General features: G+C 37.5%; 1 protein-coding gene across 2 annotated transcripts; it reads right to left on the reverse strand.

Annotated features, from left to right (window-relative positions):
* Window positions 1–14: 14 nt before the first annotated feature.
* Window positions 15–17,294, reverse strand: LOC135681052 (neuropeptide FF receptor 2). Of its 2 annotated transcripts, none has more exons than XM_065195331.2 (2): window positions 8,801–17,294; window positions 15–5,117 (listed from the first exon to the last, which is right to left on the reverse strand). In XM_065195331.2, exon 2 carries the CDS (start codon window positions 4,898–4,900, stop codon window positions 3,314–3,316), a length of 1,587 nt encoding a protein of 528 aa, XP_065051403.2. In that variant the 5' UTR covers window positions 4,901–5,117; window positions 8,801–17,294; the 3' UTR covers window positions 15–3,313. The 2 variants fall into 2 exon arrangements, with proteins under 2 accessions (XP_065051403.2, XP_065051405.2); XM_065195333.2 differs by lacking the exon at window positions 8,801–17,294 and adding an exon at window positions 8,261–8,793.
* Window positions 17,295–18,536: the final 1,242 nt, after the last annotated feature.

The following is an 18,536-nucleotide window of genomic DNA, read 5'->3' on the forward strand; positions in this document are numbered from 1 at the left end:
TTTGAGGCGCTGGGAAACACGGATGAGCTAACTTCAGCGTTAGGACTCGCTAGAGAATTCTGCCTTGATTCTGGTGAGACAGAGGTTATCTCTAAAGTTGAGGAAATACAATGTATATTGCAAGATATTGGCTCAAATATTGCAACCCCAAGATCTTCCGCTGGCGATAAACACAAGAAGAGAACGGAATTTACTGCAAGTACCCAAGACCTAGAAATCTGGATTGATAACTACACTGAAAAATTACCACCTTTACGAAATTTTATCTTACCATCTGGTGGAAAGACTAGTGCCTCGTTGCATGTTGCAAGGTCAGTTTGTAGACGGTTAGAACGGTCATTGGTGCCAATTTTGGAAAGAGGGGACATTGATATGGATGTTTATAAGTATGTCAATCGTTTGAGTGACTTTCTATTTGCTGCTGCTCGATTTGCTGCAAAGTCGGAAGGAAAGTCAGAGCTGATTTATCAACGAAGATTGAGGACAGTGAAGTCAAACTGAATGTAATGCTTTTAGTACAGTTGACTCTGCTTATAGTCACTCCACTTACAGTCATCCTCCGGTTATTATCACTATATTGCTGATTCCTGAATTTAGCTCTGGTCAAACCCTTACAACCAAACTCCTTTTACAGTCACTCTGCTTTTATCACACTCTGTTTACAGTCACAACATTTTTACTTCCTGAACAGCAGAACACTCTTTATACAGTCCCATTTAGGCAATAAATTTTTATATCTAGCACTTCAAGCCAAAAATTAAATTTTTCTTGTTTCCATTTTTCTGTCTTTGCATTTTTCTGTCTTTGCATTTTCCTCTATTTTTGGTTAATTCCCTACTATAGACCATAATTCTTGTTAAAAGTTTTGTTTTCAATGTTATCATGCACAAGATTGGAAAAAGTTGCCTTTCACGCAGTATGCATCCAACATACTATCCCTTTATTATTTTGCTTTATTCTTCATTGAAATAGGAGGTTACACAACATTGAACATTATTATTAAAATACTTGAAAACAGATTCTTTGCCAATATAATAGGACCACAACAACTGATTTTCTGTCACTTATTTAGCTGTTTGGGTAACTCCACTTAATGTCACACTCTGTATATTGTCACACTTTTCTGGAAAAAATTTAGTGTGACTATAAGCGCAGTCAACTGTAATCTAAAATACATGATGCTTAGTTCTAAGTTTGTGGCCAAACCCTATTTATGTCACCCATTATTTCTAATTCCTTACCTGCAAGCCAACATAGAATAAGCAAAGCAACATGATGGAAGAGTTGTGCTTTAGACAAGACAATCATTCCAAAACAAAACCGACAAGACATCCCTAACAAAAACTATATCTCATGCTAAAAGAACGTCTAAAGGCATGTTCAAAAAGGAGAAACTTTTACAGCAATTTGTATGTCTGTGTGTGAAAAGGCTTTATGTCAACTAAATGATTTCAATTCAATTTTTACGTTTGCTTATATTTCATGTATTTGTTTGTAATTTTTGTAATCTTTTTCAAGTAATTTTTACAGTCTGGAGTAACAGATGCTTGGAAACTAAACCTTCTTCATGCACATTGACGTCTTGACGAGCTTGCTCCCACTTTTGTTCGTTGAATAGAAGGATGTAATGTACAAGGCAAACTATTTCGTTTTTCTCATTGACAACTTACTCTTTGTTGGGACATAGTGAAAACAAATTCAAGTCTTGGATAACAAAAAAGATTGCAAGAATTTATCTAAAAGGCTATTTGTCAAGTCAATGAAAATAAAATTCTTGTTGTAAGAGCAGGTTTACCAAAGGTGCTTGTTAAAAGTCTTTGAGCTTGGTTTTAAAGGAATATAAGCGTTTATATACCAGTGGTTAATTGCCTCCCAAGTATTTCAATTTATGCTAAAAAGAATTTTTTTTCTTAAAATTTTGTTACTTACATGCAGACCCAGCACTTGAAAGTATCAATTTCCAGAACATGTTTGTTAATGGTTTCTGGCAAATATACTATCAGTCTTGAGCTATCAGTTAAAAAGTATTGTCACTATACTTATCAAGTTTTATCAGTCTTGGCAAAAGATCTTTTGAAAATAAAAGGAAAAATAACAAAGATCTTACCTCTGATAACTTCTCTGGTAACTTTATATTTTGCAAGTTGACTTATTATTGATATTTTTGTGTTTAATTTAGCATCACTTTCAAGCATCATGCACCTAACTAATATTACACGAGTAAGAGTTTTCCATAAACAAATTAAGCATTTTTCCATGGTGGACTATATTATAGAATAATATTAGAAGTGTTAAAAAAGTACACTGTAATCATGCTGAATAACAAAATGCTACATTGCTACAAGGTATATAAAATTAATATTTATATTGATAAGCCATTTGTGGTACTTATGGTGTAATAGTTCCAAATAATTCTTCTTTCATTGGGCAGTAAAGAACAAGGACCCAAGACCATATTACAGAATTAGGAGGCTAAAACGTTTTGGGAGGTAAGCAGTCTATAAACCCATGGGCAAAGCAATCTTTTGTATGGTTTTGTTTTCTTGTACATTCTGGAGATTATTAAGGGGCCAAGCCCCCAAGGCACCCCTGCTTCTGTAGTCCCTTGGGAAGAACATGAGCAGTTGGACCTGTTGTCAAGCCCCCATAGAATGCGTAGCTGGGTCTTTTGTCAAGCCTGTTGGTCTGAAATTTTGATGGTATGTTAAGTAAGAATAGTAGTATCAAAAGGGTGACTTCAGTCTGACAATCCTACTTTAATATCTAGATATAGAGTGGTATAGATAATATGTGCTCTTTGACAAGGAGCATAAGGTAGTTATTACGAGGGAGATGTCCAAAAAATTGGGGCCACCAGAAAACTTTCATAACTAGCCCTTTAGGCAGGCATACTTTAGAATCGTTCTTTAGTATTTTAATTGGTGGTATTTGCTTCAAATTTTCATGAAGTTTCTTTGGATAAGGCAATCAGTTTGAATTATTCCAGAAGGTCATGTAAATCTCCAAAGACATGGGGCTTGTCTTTGATCAACACTTGGGAACATAATCAAATACGTAAATGGCTTTTGATAAGATTCATCTAAATTTTAAACATTCTATTCTAACGACTCACTCTAAAAACTATGCCACATGCATTAAAACGTTATACTAGATCTACTTTCGATATATTTTATGCATGTACAATGCAAGAAGAATACTGTGGCCCCAAACAATGTACTGGTTTTCCTTCTTGCTGTCAGCGTCTCGTCGGTTTCCTTCTCAATGGTATCTGCTGTCAGCTTTGTGTTTCTTTCTCAAGAACAATGTTCCGATCTCATATGATCGTTTCCCTATCTGGATCATAAACCGGTTCTGATTCAAGAAGCTTCGCGGATTCATTCGGGGCTTCAGGTTCTTTGCTTGTCGCACTTGGCTTTTCATGCCATGTCGGAAAAGGCGAATCGACTTGACGCACAGCGTACTTCTCCCAGGAACTGTTGAAGACGTCGTCTGCATTGCTTGTGCGCTTTACGAGACTGTTTCGCTCTGTCTTCACTTCATCAGCTGCAATGGTTTCTTCGCGAGTCTTAAACGACGACACGGATCTTAAAAGGCGACGACCGCTAGTTGCGCTGTCACGCCTTGATTTATAGCACTTGGTAAATTGGCGAAAATGCCGTCGAAACTCATCTCGAAAATCCTTCGACATTATGTAGTATATAAAAGGGTTGCTACAAGAATTGGCAATCATCATTGCAGCTGCAATGTCAAGGTATGTGTATATGTGCTCAATTTCAGACAGATTCATCACCAGAGACAGAAATCGAAGCAGATTCCATGGGAACATCAATACGGCGAAAGTCACGACGACCGGCGCAAGAAGAGTCAACGCGCGTTTTATGCCAATGACGCGGTTCGTAAGGCCGCTCTGTGGCGTGCTGTTCTCACCGGTCTTTGTCCATTCATAGCGAAGTGTTTTTTTCAAGTATGTTCTGATTCGGAGATAAGTAAACAGAATAACTGAAAGTGGCAATACATACCAAGATATTTGAACAATCTGATAGATCTTGCGAAACCGCGGCGGCCATTGAGAAGTGCATTTGCGGATTGTGATGTACCTTTGACGTGGGTTGGCTGAAGTTGACTGGTTCTTGTCAGTCGTGTTTGCCAAGTATCCCTGAGGGTTTGCCGAACTGTTAAGACCAAAATTGACAGGAAAATCTTGTGTGTCCAAGAATGAGCTGTTTGGTTTTGGGTAATATGAAATGTTGAGGGCGTTGCTCGCCGATTCAGCACTTGGCACAAAAACTGGTATTCTGTAAGTTTTAAGTTTCAATATCCAGCACAGTGGAACAGAAATGACACACAGAGCCAAAACCCATATGATTACCAACGTTATTTTTGCATGTGTAAAGGACATATGTGTTGTCATTGAATGCAGAATCATCCGGTATCTATAAATGGCTATGGCTGTTATACAACCCATTGAAACACCATAAAAACTATCAGACAGCGATGGCAGTATCTTACAAAGCACTTCTCCAAACGGCCAGCTCATTTCATTTCGAATGATTGATAACGGGTAACAGATTGACAAAACGAATATGTCTGCCAAGGCGAGGTTCATCAAAAAGAGATTGGCTATTGTGTACATTTTCTTTCCTCGGATAACTATGAAGCACACACAAACATTTCCGATAATTCCCACAACTGCAACTAAACCCATCAAGATGTACAGAGCCAGCTTAACGTAAGGATCTGTAGGTGCAGGTAGACTTCTGCTTGGACCTGAGGGTGTCACTGTCGACCATAACACACTGTGAGAGAAAGTCCCATTAGTGGTCCCAACTGTATAATTGTATGGAGGCAAGACGGTGGAAGAGTTTTCGTTGGCTAAAAAGAACGTTGTTGCGTTTGCCATACTGTAGAGGATTGGTTCCACGAAGATGGATTTTTTTCAAAAATATGAATATTTTGTTCTCTCAATTGCCTGATTCCAAAGAACATAAAAATGTCCAGCGTGCTGCAGATTTTCTTTTGAGTAGTGAGACTGCAGATTGCTAAATTGTCGTAGAATACTAAATCGTGTTACTTTGCATCATATATGCTTGAGGCTTTTCATCCGTCAACCTTGATACCTAGAATAACAAAAGTGTGAAGTCTTAGCTTAAGCAGGAAAGCACATGTATCACACAGGAGGGGGTGCGAGTGAAGAACCTGCGGATCAAGGGGTAATTCAGAGTCAGCTTTTCGATATTCTAACGTCATTCGTTTTCTCAGTTGCTAGCTTCCTTTAGCCTACTGGTTCAGTTGGCACATATGTTTTAAATTGTATTTCGAGCACGTGTCTCATTACATCGTCATCATCATCATCATCATCATCATCGTATTCGTTTAACGTCCGTTTAACGTGCTAGTATGCGTTGGACGGTGTTCAGTAATTGACCTCCAAACTGCCCTATCTTTGGTTAGGTCTTTGCCGACCATTCTTTCTCTCAAATCATTCCTTATCACTTATACAGAAAGATCCCTGCAACAGAACGCACTTATATGCTTGATGTAAGCAGTATCTGCAAGTAAAAGAACAGCTTTAGAAAGCTAACTTAACACCAATTTATCTATATGATTTTCAAAAGATAGCTTTCTACTACAATCAGTGGTGTTTAACTGACTTTTCGTACTTAACAACTTGGCAAACTTTAACGTCCTTTTTAGTTCACGAAAACCATTGTAGATTTTTCAGTTTTTCATGCAAAACAAATATTATATTTTACCGCAAGAGCCTCTAAAGAAATACCATCCCATTGCCGTAGCTAAGCCTCAAATTTCTTTTATAAAAAGCTTAATATGATGGCAATGAAGTTAGATTTGTAAGCATTGGAGGTGATCGTGGACACTTTCAGAAGTTTCAAAATATTTCCAATAGCGAGATAATCTTTATGCCACCTGTAGACGAACTAATGGAAAATATTTTTCAAAAAGACAAAATAGGCGAAAAAAGATGAAAGATAAACTCCAGTGGCCGCAGGAATTTGAATCGAAGTACGTTTCGAGTAGACGTAGAATGAACAGCGAGAAATGATGGCCCGCAGCCCAGTTAATCGCCCTATGATATAGGTCTTAAATTTTTAAATGAAAGTGCTGCTGATCTGACGGTGAAGCAGTGAACTTCTGTTTTACAAAAAGATTGACCGATGGAATCACGAAGCATTTTTATTCATATTCATTACAAAACTTACATTCTAACGCTCAAAATTACCAAGTATTGTCCATAGATGGTTCTCTACAAATTGCATTCCTTTTTAGTTAAACTTCACCTTTAGACGTTTCCCCTTTAACCAAAGGTCCTTTGTAGACACTGGCATCTATATCTGGCTTTTTGTTACCAAAAGCACTACTCAGCGGAGAAAAGCATCAACAATCGCATTAATGCTGATGGGATCACAGGCCTATCTCCGCACTGCGTTCTATAAACCTCAAATCTTATTAAAAAGCCAGTTGCCTAAACTATCATCGTTGATCATTCGGATGATAAAGATGTTCGCCTAAACATGGTATTTGTAAGAATTTTAACTCAATTTTAGTGTCTGCTCCCTTAGTTTTCTAAAGAACTAAACCTTCTTATTCAATCGATCATCACCTCGCTGTCTTCTTTGTCCTTACCTAATAGCAGGATTCAATTTTCAAATGTCCATGATTTGTCAATGATTTTATTGGATTAACAAACTTAGACTGGCGTGAAATGAGCCTCATTTCTAAATGCAAGGAAGATTCGAACAGAGCCTTGGAAAATATTGTCGATATAGGGCTTTATTGACGATAATAATGATAAACAAACATAGAAGTTAGGAATTATGACCACTTGTGGGTGAAATGGAATTTAATATGCAATAGAAAAATCTCTTATTCGAATGAAGAATAAAGTAGACAGCTGCTTTTTTATGATACGCTTGCAGATCTAAGAAATGACGTTATCGAGCTGAAAGGAGAAGATACTACTTAAGCCTTGTGACAACTCCATTGTCAAGCGATGACATCATAAGAATATAATTATATTTTCATATCATATGATCTGAAAAGCATTTTAGAATTGCCAAATTTGCCTAGGCCCGTCAAAACAGCAGTAATCATTAAGTAAATGTCAGATCTTTATTGGCCATACTTCAGTCATTGTGTTATCAGAGAAACTGATTTTGCAAGTCATTATGTGTTGTTCTGTCAAACCAGATCACCGAAAAAATCTGAAAATTCATTTCGCTGACATCATCTAGAATTACTCTAATCGATCCATCTCCATGACGGAAAATTTTTCATTTGGAGAGTCACATCCCTAAACCCTTCAAATGCCTCGATCCAAACCCCCACTAGAAGCATACAGCTGTCTGTATTCGTGCAGTCTACCGCACCGATAACTATCTAAGATTTCCCTAAAACTACCCCAAAACTAGATAACCCCAAAAAGATATCTAGGATTATTTTATAGAAGTAAAGGACAATTGAATTAAAGTGGGGGTACGAGTAGAAACAATGATCCAGCAGATGGAAAACGGAGCCTCCGCAATGGGGTACAAGCGTTTTGTCGTCGCTTCCTTGATAGAGACAAAGGAAATTTTCCCATTATAGATAATACATTAAATGACGCCAAATTCAGTCCCCTATCAATGTTCTATTTGGGGTTACAAATGATAAAATCGATGCCGGAATTCATTTTATGCTGTTGCCACAAAGAGATTTGAGCAATTGTAGATAAGCGATAAGAGGAGCATGCATATTATGTTGAGGTCCTATCTCTATGGTTGAGGTTTACTAGATTCATGCACAAAAAAACGGTTTAAAGACGTTTTCGCGGAGATGGGTCTGAGGAGAGAAGCTGGCCTTTGGGCATCCAAGGGTTTTCAGAAGAACGGTGTTTGCTTCTTTCAGGTTTGAAAGTGTCCAAAATTCCCATTAGGCATCCCAGGAAAACAAAACTAGATGTCGCTTACCCTACTGCCCCTTACCCTCCTGCCCCAAATTCCTTGATGCCCTTAAGTGCCCTTCAATGAAAAGAAAACTGATATTCGGTGATATTATGATATTATGCGAAACTGATGTAGGTTGGCAAGGACAATAACTGTGTCCTTTTGTTATTTTATCGTTTTTCAAGAAAACTTCTGCTTTCTTGAAATGACATTACTTGAAAATATCAGACGTTGCCACATTGACAAACGTGCTAAAAAGATCTAGAAATCAAAGGCAATTCTTGTCGGATGCTCCAGGGAAATGAAACATCTTCGCTCACCTGAATGATCGGCCAGATGTCTAGGTTGCAAGGCCAGTGCCAAACAGGTAACTGATTACAAGTGAATCTGGATAGGCAACATAATTCGCTTAATGTCATGTTGACAGAAGAGCGGTCCCTGGCAAGGCTTTACCGATTCAAGGATGTTCTTACACAGCATTATAATTTCCTTTCTTACTCTGATGAAGCCCCGTCTGCCGGGGCGAAATATTAGCCATCACTGATTTATGTGATTGTTGTTGTTTATTCTCATCGCGTTGCGGTGTTCCTTATATACTACTATTTTATAATTTCCTGTCAGCCTAGAATAAATTAAGAAACTTAGATTGCTCAGTTCTATAAACGTTATAAGAGACTTTCAATAACGAGTGTTATACTAAGTTACCCGTTGCAAACTGTGTATTTGCATCATGTTCGTTTCTTGCTTGATTACGAAACCGTAAGGAAAGATCTGACTTGCTTTGCCCTAGTTTCCAGCCAATCCACCCGGCGATGCAACTCGCTCATAGTATATCAGATTATTAATATGTTTTCACTCACCTCGTTGCGTGTTTGTATAACCTGTGCTTGGTCGTGAAGTCAAGAATTGTCGTGCGTTTGCTATAGTGTGGTCGCCCTTTAGCATTCAGCGTCATTGCCTAATGAGATAATGATTCTGATGCTTATCTGATTTGAAAACGCACCAACCATCCATAAAGACCATTTCAAAATCAATCTTGCTATCAGGATCTTTCAATACAGGACTGAGCGTCGCAATTTGTGGGGAGATTCTCTCTAAATAGAAACAGAGAGTCTCCGGTCACGTGGATTTGGCATTCATACATGACGTACAGTGGCATTTGCCAATCTTTTTCCAGTCAGTGATCCCTCTCTGTGTCAGCGTACAGTATTATGATGATGGAGTTAAAGAATGGTAATTTGGAAACCATAAAACGTCTGAAATGAGACCCTCGTGTCTCTAAAGACAAAGTTCGTAATAAAAGAGCGATTTTCAAAACATCCTTCAATATCCTATCCAAGGAGTGACTTTGGGAACGTTACAGTGCTACCAAGTACCAGGCCTTTAAAAGCTTGTTTATAAAAGTTAAGTCAAGAATGTATGGGCTTGTATTATCTTGGGAAGTCTGTAATGGATGTAAATATAGAAAAGCGTTATGGATATTTGTCAGCCGAGTAAATCGGGGACTTTGATGTAAACATTAGATATCCGGTCTCTTTTTTGGCCTAACCGACTTCAAAGATCAATTGATTTGCCTGATCCAAACCTTCAATCGAATGATCGAAGTAATCAAGGCAAAATTATGATGTTTAATTTCTTTTAATTTGTTGTTTAAAAGGCAATGAATTCAAAAGTACCCGCCTGTATTGAATTTTTATCTCTAAAAACGTGAAAAATACTGACTTCCATCGAGTCATTAACTGTAATACAAGAATGTTGCCAAGGGTACGGATTTAATTGCAGTTCACCCAATGGTTACTTCAACTATAACAATTGACAACGGGAAAGAACAAACTTTGAAATTTTCTCAAAATAAAAATTGACCATGGTTTAATGTTCAACTTTATTGGCGGATGAGAATCGTCTGGAACTTTTTTCTAACCGCTAAAAAGAGTTCAATGAAAAGCGTTTACGGAGTTGCCTCTCTTATTTTACGGGATGGTTCTTGCAAGTTTCGCACGCTTGTTCGATTGAAATATTCTAAAAGTAAGATAATTAAAATTATAATTTCTCTAAACTTTTAAGAGTCTGTATTTTTCATTTGATGGACGCTTACGTCATTTTGTTGGAAATCTGTTTCATAGAACATGATCGCGGGGGGCTAATTCCATTTTGTATCCAATTTAATGTCCTTTCAGCTACACAAAACCGTCTATTAACGTGCAGCTAGCAATGTTGCTACGTTACATGGAAGCAATCACAATTAGTCTTGAAATTCACAGTCAAATGGATTATTTTTTGAAAACATAAAAAGTTTCAGTGAAAGCAGGTCGTCTGATATAGGTATAGCTTGAAAGGTTTTCTACCCATGAGGTTGAGTGTGTACGTAATATTGTTGTGATTACCTCTAATTTAGCCAAGTCAGATACGACACTAGCAAGGCTTGTCATCCTTTCAACGCTTCAAATCTCTTTGAATCATTATTAAAGCTTGCTTTCCAGGCTGATGTCTAGTACGACAAATCTGTACACAGTATTTCTGGTAGTTTCAAAAATTTTGTCCGTTCTAATCACAGTCGTCGCTGTGCTTTTTCAACATGACGCTGCTCTTTGCGTTCATTAAAATTCTGCAACATTGACATGAGATCGAATTGACATAATCATGGATACGCACCTTCTGCCTACAGGGGTTCCACACGGATCCATGTAAGGAACCTTACTTTTTAAAATTTTCCTTAATGATATATTCCTGTCCGAGAAACAGAATGTAAACATGCTGAATATAACAAAATATGGAAAAAAGGTCCAACAGTTAACCAACAATATAATCCAAATGCTTGAATCTGAGAAAAACATACCAAAAATGGGTTAAAAATAATCGAATGTTTCTAAATCTATTTTCTCATCTTTTTTAACGGAAGGTGCGAAGGAAAAGCTTTTCATTAGGTACATCAAATGATTGCATCATAGCATTTGTTCTATTTGACTTTCCCTCAAAACCCAACGTCAGATTCTTATTTTTAGAGCAATCGCAAATGCCACAGTTACCTTGCCTGTGCCAAAATAAATATCGATTATTTTCGTTTTTTTTTCCGATGTAGAAACGAATAGATAATCCCGATGCCATTGGCGCAGAAAGTATTAAATGAATCTTGCGATAATTCAAAATATTTCCATGATCGTCAGTCATTATTTAGGGTACAAATGCACCTGAAAGAGAAACATGATGATGATTATGATGATGATTTTAACCATCATAATCTTAATTTTTGTGTTGTTAAAACAAGGCGCTGTTATACATTTGCTTATGTCGTATCAGACAAAAATCTTTATGCATTTTGACATTCTACAAATAAATAAACGAAAATCTAATTAACTCACATATCTTACTAAGAACAAACAAAAGAGTTGGATCGCGTCATGGCCAGACTGAATTCTGGCATTTGTTTAAATAATCGAGATTAATGACTTATTTTGATATGAAATCCAGTGATTTCTAAAGATCGACTTGTAAAACAAACAGTCTGTCTCCATCCAAACGAGTTTCATATGCTAAGTGCCTCCCCCGTAGCCTTAGGCCCTGCAACCACTACACCGGGATCTTTGAGTATCGAATCCACTGACCAATTCCGATACGAATTTCACGACTATTCACACCGTTAAACTGGACATTAAACAGTTTTGAATTCTGTTCACATGAAGATGCCACGCTCCACGCTTCGTAACATATGTTCTATACAGAGGCAGCACTGAGCAAATTCAGACACTCAATAGTTCCGGAGCGAAAGCGCCCGTACCATACTCAAAGCGGAGTATTTTCGTCCGGCGAAAATGGTTCGGATATATTAGATTCAAACGTTGTCCTGTGGACTGAATGCCTCGGAGCAAGTACCTAAACAGCCCCAATGCCAGCGTTTTTTATAAAATTCCGTATAAATCATTTGACAAATTACGAGTTGGCTCAGACTGCCGACCTTTAAAAGAGAATGCGGTTCTTCGACTTCTCTGGCGGACCAACAAAGAAAAGAGTATACTGGCCAAGGCACTGTGTCCGTACATGTTTTATTATGCTTCAAGGGGTTTTTAGCTAATTCTAGACCAATCAATTGTGCAAGTAGCTTGGTCTTAGCCAATCGAATCACTGAGTTCATGTCAGGAAGAGCTCCGTTACTAGCAAATCGAAAGCATTTCTTACCGAAAGTCATAACCAATGGATGCAATGATGATTGATGCATATGTTTATAAGGGCAAGGCTGAGTCCACACAAAATAATTTAAGTTGTAAATTATTATCATGACAGGCACGGTGCCACTGAGGGGGGGGGGGGGGGGCTAGGGGGCTGAAGGTCCCACTTTTGTGAAGATAAGAACTTTTTTATCATTTTTCTATTACTTTTTACAACAGTGTATGAAATAGAAAGAGAATAAACTGTTGAGATGCCGATTTTGTTTGATCTAATTACCAACTTATTCACGTATGTTTCTATTATTTGTCTATTATTTGCATTAATTCAGCAAATCACTTTCTGTATAATTTCTGTATAATATAATGTCTTTATTTTGGGTGTGTAAACATGGCCTTCTCAAGACAAGAAACTGCACATTTCTGTTCAGAAAATAATATTCTCCTAATCAAAAGAACATCTTCCTCTGTCATTCACAACTATGTGCAATCGGAGACGAAAGGTTACTTAAGTTTTAGCATGACATTCCCCCTTTCTATTTTTCCAAATAAACAGTAATCAGTTTTTTAGCAGCATAGTATTTTGCTAAATTTTAGTCTGGGAGATGCTTTTTAGCCCATTTAAAATCAATTTAAAGTCTTATAATTTCAAAAATTTTCTTTCACGTCGGACCAAACCACCGTGGGTCCTCCTACCTCACCAAATTTGATTCTTAGCCCCCAGGCTCAATTTCGTCGCCCCCGTCCATATCATGTACCAAAAATCATATGCCATGAGATACTTTATTACAAAGGAAAATCAAATTTGAGATTTAATTTACGCTCATGTAGAGAAATAGATATTTCATAGGTAATGAAGCTTCAAGTTTGTTTTTATTGCAGACAAATGCAAATGTACACTGGTAAAACTTTCGCTAGTAACCTAGAGACAAACCTTTGCTACAAGGTCTGCAGGGTACCACTCATTTTCGCAGGGCAGAAATCCTTTTCACCCCCCCCCCCAAACCTATTGGCCAAGTTAGGTCCCGGGTAATTGGGAAGTGAGGGGTTCCCTGATTATGGAAGATTATGAAGACCAACCCACCACTGATAGTTGCTTGAAAATCGACTTGAGCCGGTGCAAAGAGTTTTGCTCTTGTCCCATAGACATTAGAAAAAGTTTATGTCATTTTTGGAGTTTTAATGACACTGACAGGATGAGGTGAAGATACTATAGAGACAAACATGGCGGCGACAATATGTCCTGTTTACGTTGATGGATATATACTCTTTGTTGACATTCAAACATCGAGTTTGTTCTTGAAATTGATTCTATAAGACATTGAAATATTTGTGGTTTGGTCCCGTTTATTCAGCTTGACAACAGAACGTTTTGAAAGCTAATAATAGTGGAAAAATTGAGAGATTTTGGCGATTAAACATCATCGTGAGGTTAGCACGAAATTTACAAAGAGTGAGTCGCATTGTTGATTCTCAGAAATGGAGGTAGTCGTGCCAAAGAAATGATTCTTTGACCGTTATGTAATTACGGCTTTTGTTAATTTATGTATTTGTCAAGGAAAAACATTCTTTGATACATATCATGTCCTAAATCATGCCTAAATCAAATTCATTACTTCCCAGTGTTGATAGACATGTTTTTATTCAGAAAATTTCTCTATCTTGCATTCTTGCCTGTAGTCTTGTTGTAAATCTATGATCTTGTTGCCCTTAAATTATATGAAGTCCATAAAAAATTGTAAAGAGATAAAAGGTGTGCCCCTTGGGAGATTTGAAGAAACTTTTTGGGATGTACCGTTAACTCTTAACTCGTGCTACAATTTTAAAGGGTATCTACAAATTGCTTCGTAATACTGGCATCGCAATCCTGCAGGCAAAAGGTTTTGAAAAAAGGGCAAATGTAGGGAGCATATGCCCCACAATACCCACACCCATGGCTACATCACGGTCTGGTACCCAGTAGTTTCTTCCCAAATACATGGGCATGGATCCCTTTCATACCGTGGCTGTTACGTTCCTGCCTAGTTTTTGTTTCAGTGTGCATCGAAGTTCTCTCTATATGCTCTTAAATGTGGTTATATTTTACATGTATAGGTTAACCTAGGCAGTTTTTTCAAATGGATCACAATGGGTACAAGCTTTCCAGCGTATTTCTCAGGGCAACCACATTGCAAAGCTACACCATATTTATCAGTTTCTTTTGATGTGTTTTGAGATTTTTCAAAAAGGGTGTGCAAATCATAGCTCCAGAGGCATTGGCGGTGCCAGAGGGGGGCTGGGGGCTTCAGATCTATTATCATACGAGGCCTCATAAAGTAGTGAATTCCATTTTAAGACTGGAATAAATCAAACCTAATATAAGCATGGCTTACGTTTGCAAGAAAATAACTGCAGAAATATTCTGAAATGTGTTTTAAGCTAATGTAAAGGGCGTGGTTGGAACCGTTTTTTGCTCGCTCCGTTCGCAGGAAAGCTTCTTCTTTTAGATATACCAAGAGTTATCTTATTTTATTTTGGAAATACCTACAATCCTTGCCAAAATTGTTGGAACACTTGTGCAAAGCTGAAGCTTTTTTTGAAAAACCCCCCCCTACCCCCCATTACAATATTTTTCAATTCGGCTGTTTTGACGCTGAAGATAAAAATTTTTTCACTGGAAGCTGTATGAAAGTATTGAGAAAATAAATCAACATTGTAAGGGGGGGAGGGGATCGAAATTTTTGAAGCGGCAGTGATATTTTGGTAAGGTAGTTTTAGACTTGCTTTGTTTATCTGCATGCGGCAATGGGAAGGCGTTTCAGTTATTTTTGGCAAGGATTGTAGGTCCTCCGACAACATCTCGCCCTGCCTTCTTTTAATGTACTGCTAGTATATCGAGTGCCTCATAGAATCATAGCCTGGCGCCGCCCCTGAGAGGTAACAACAGTTCCGGTCACGAAAGCAAGGATACATGGCACTCTGATGCTTGCAAAAAGTCCTGGGGCGAATCAACTGCTTACGTCACATGATCAATGAACAATTGATGAGAAAAACAACCAATCTTTCGATTCAAACCTAAATATCAGGAGTTTGTGTTCTGATTTTATGCCTCGGCCCAAAACTGTTTCAACTCTTTCTGTACGTTAACATTCCACATGTATTTTCACAAAGTTAATCTTTTATAAAGTGATGCCATGTTTAAGAAGATTTGGATTTTGGCGGCAAGATCCTGTATGCTTCATTGGATTATCCATAAGAAATTAAGATGAAGATGTTGCTATAAACCGCCGAATACTGATGCATAATCATCGACGATAAATCCTGTAGAATATGTAATACGTCAAAAGAATGGTTACATTCTGTGACCCGCAAAGTGCATGTTCAGCCCTTTAATTTCTCTTTTATGAGCAAATCGCTTTTGGTGTTAGGCGACGGCAATCTTCTTCAGGAGTATGGAACTTGCGCCTGTTTCACTAAAGACTTTGCTTGCCAAGGGACAACTCGTAAAAAAATCTTGAACTAAAGTTTTAAAAGCAGAAGATTGGGTTTTGATGGGAGCGCTGCGAAGGCACGACGAACTTTATGGAATCAATGCCTTGTTTAGAACCAATATGTTTTATATAATCATTAACACTGAAGGATAAACTGATAACAAATGTATCAGTTTTATCTTACATGAATGGTTTTCTTTTTATGTCGGAAATTTCTTTACCAGCTCAGGTCTATTTATTTACCATTATCAGTTGTGAAATACGCTAAAGCACAAAGCGTTACAGCAAACACAATGTTTGTGAAGCAGGCAGATCTTCGTTTATTTTGAATCATATCCAGTTCTTGATTTTTTGACAGTTGCCAATCGGTCGTTTGTTTTCACCAGGCAGCTTGCGATTTATGTTATTTAGTTAGTTATTAAAAAACCACCAAACACACAAGTCCTAATCATCAAACGCAGAAGAAAGATATATTACATCTTTATTCTGTGCATCAACTAAGAAACTTCTCACATTTTACGCTTAAACTTTAAGCACATTTTCTAACACCCGGAATCAGACAGGAATTGAGTTAGTGTAAATTTACGTTAATCAATATTTGCCAGTCAAAATTTTACTTCAACTTTATCAGATGCCCTTACAAAGCAGTGTCTTGCTTCAAATAACAAATTTAGTTTAGAATGAATGCATTTCAATTGAAACTTAAAACATTTTCAGCAGCTATTTACCTTAAACTTTCCAAGATTCATTTAAAAGCTCCATGAAAACTTCCCCGTACTTCTGCCGTTAATGTTTACTTTCACTCCCAAGTGTATGTAGCTTCTCGTTTGGCAACGCTTGGTGAAATATTTCACTTGGGCTGTCATTCAACACGAATGGCATATTACCTCAATATCCAGCGATTTCTATCGATTTATGCTGTGCCAACATTGAAACCATCATTGGGCGGAGACTCCTACCTCCTTCGTAGCAACCTACAACTTCCAGCTAGCGGATTTTCGCACTACAAACAACTGAGAAATTACTTGTATTAGCCGTATGATAACTGTGGATTTCAGTATGTATTCAGGAAAAACGTACTATCATTCAAAATAATGTTTTTGAATAGGAGAATTTTCTCTCCAAGACGTTTCTTTGACTGGAAGAAATTTTTCTTTTTAGCTATTATACACGTAAGAACCGGGGGCACATTCCCCCATTATTAAGAACATAAGCTATAATGAGTTGAAGTGCCCATTTGCAGGTTATGAAGGTACCCCCTTTGTTCTGTTTTGTGCATCCCTTCTTTCTGAATCACATCCTACCACCATAGTTTTGACGTGTCTTTTTATGTTCCTATTATAACCCCCTGCCCATATTTCACCCAATGCCCCTATTTTTGCGTCTGTCTTTGCTATCAAAAATTCAGCGCTTTTTCATTAATTTATTTGGATGACTTGTAACTCGTACACATGATGAATTCTTTTTGCCATTTGATTTGAAATTCTTTTCATCACAAAGAGGCGGTCTTCAGTATTTTGTATGCGATAAAAATGTAATTGTGATCTTTTGAATCAGATTTATCGTATGAGATGTTATTTCTTATTTGTTCAAAGAATCCTACCAAGAGGAGGGCCTTGTTTATTAACTTGAATGTAGTCATGTTGATTTATCTGATTTAAGAGTCTCCGTGTGATAAGCAAAACCCATAAGTCCAAAGCAAACGGCAAATCGTAATTCACATGAAAATGGAATGACCCAAGAGGTTAGCAGATGGCAAAAAGAAGCTGAAAATCCAAATATTTCATTCACAGCCTCGTGATATTACAATTTCATCAAATTTAACTGTTCCACTTAAAGTAAATTCAAAATTGACAGAGTGACTGATATATCTAACAAAGCAATGTGAAAAGGTCTGTTCTGCAAACATTGACACACATGGCACGGAATCTTTACCACGAGAAAAGACATGTAACTTGTCTCATGACCATGGCCTTCTAATGTTAAGGTCAAGATGGAGGTGCCTTTTGAAGCTTCCGATCAATGCGAGGTTCACCACACAGACTTGCAGAAGAACGTTGAGAAATGCTAAATATATAAGGAAAATCAGAAAATATGCAGCTTTTAAAGAAAATGAAGGAATTCATTTGCTTTTCCGTCTTAATGGAGTAAAATGTGAACATAGGGCTTAGGGGGCGCTGGAAAGACTGAAATTGACTGCTTTCCTGATGTTAAAGCAGAAGAACACACAAATGAAGACAAAAAGAAACGATAAAATTAGTGAGTTTTAGGAAGCTTAAAAGTATTTCATGAGATCCACTAGTTTTTATGAGATAAGTTTTCAATATATTGAACAAATTGTGGCGTCAATAGATTTTTTACTCTAAGAAGTGGTAAAAAGGCTTACCACTATCAATACTCCTCGCTGCTTTAGAGAAACGGGTGTGGTCACTTTCACTGTCTCTGTGTTACCATTGCGTTTTCAAAATCACTCTGCTTTCGAAACTTCACCTTCACAGACGAAACCCGCATAAAACCCCACGTCTTTTCAGCAATCCAATGTGGATTTTCATTCATCGAGTGTATTTAGTAGATTAGGATTCGTTTCCTAAAAATCTGATTATTTACATCTGCTCTTGAAAGTTGTCTTCAGCCTGTATTTTCTGAACTACCTAATTTTTGGCTGATTGTGTTGCACTGTTGTTGTTTACATTAGAAAATGGAAATTGCACGTATTCTTCACAACAAGAGCATTTAGTGAGAAAGGGTGAAAAAGATGTTTAGTCTCTCGCATGCTGGTGTTCCTTATTTAAGTTCAGGCAAAGCTGCTGAGCAACAACATCTACTGAAAATGAAGGTTATTTTAAACCTCAACTTTTTCACTCCATTCATTCATTTCAACGATGTACAAGGCATTACGCACACGCACACAAAACATTGGTTATTGACCAGAACAATGCTGCCCTTTGACTTGAAAACGACCGAGA

Source organism: Rhopilema esculentum, chromosome 18 (genome assembly GCF_057945365.1).
Source record: "Rhopilema esculentum isolate cy_ngs chromosome 18, ASM5794536v1, whole genome shotgun sequence".
Lineage (NCBI taxonomy): Eukaryota > Metazoa > Cnidaria > Scyphozoa > Rhizostomeae > Rhizostomatidae > Rhopilema > Rhopilema esculentum.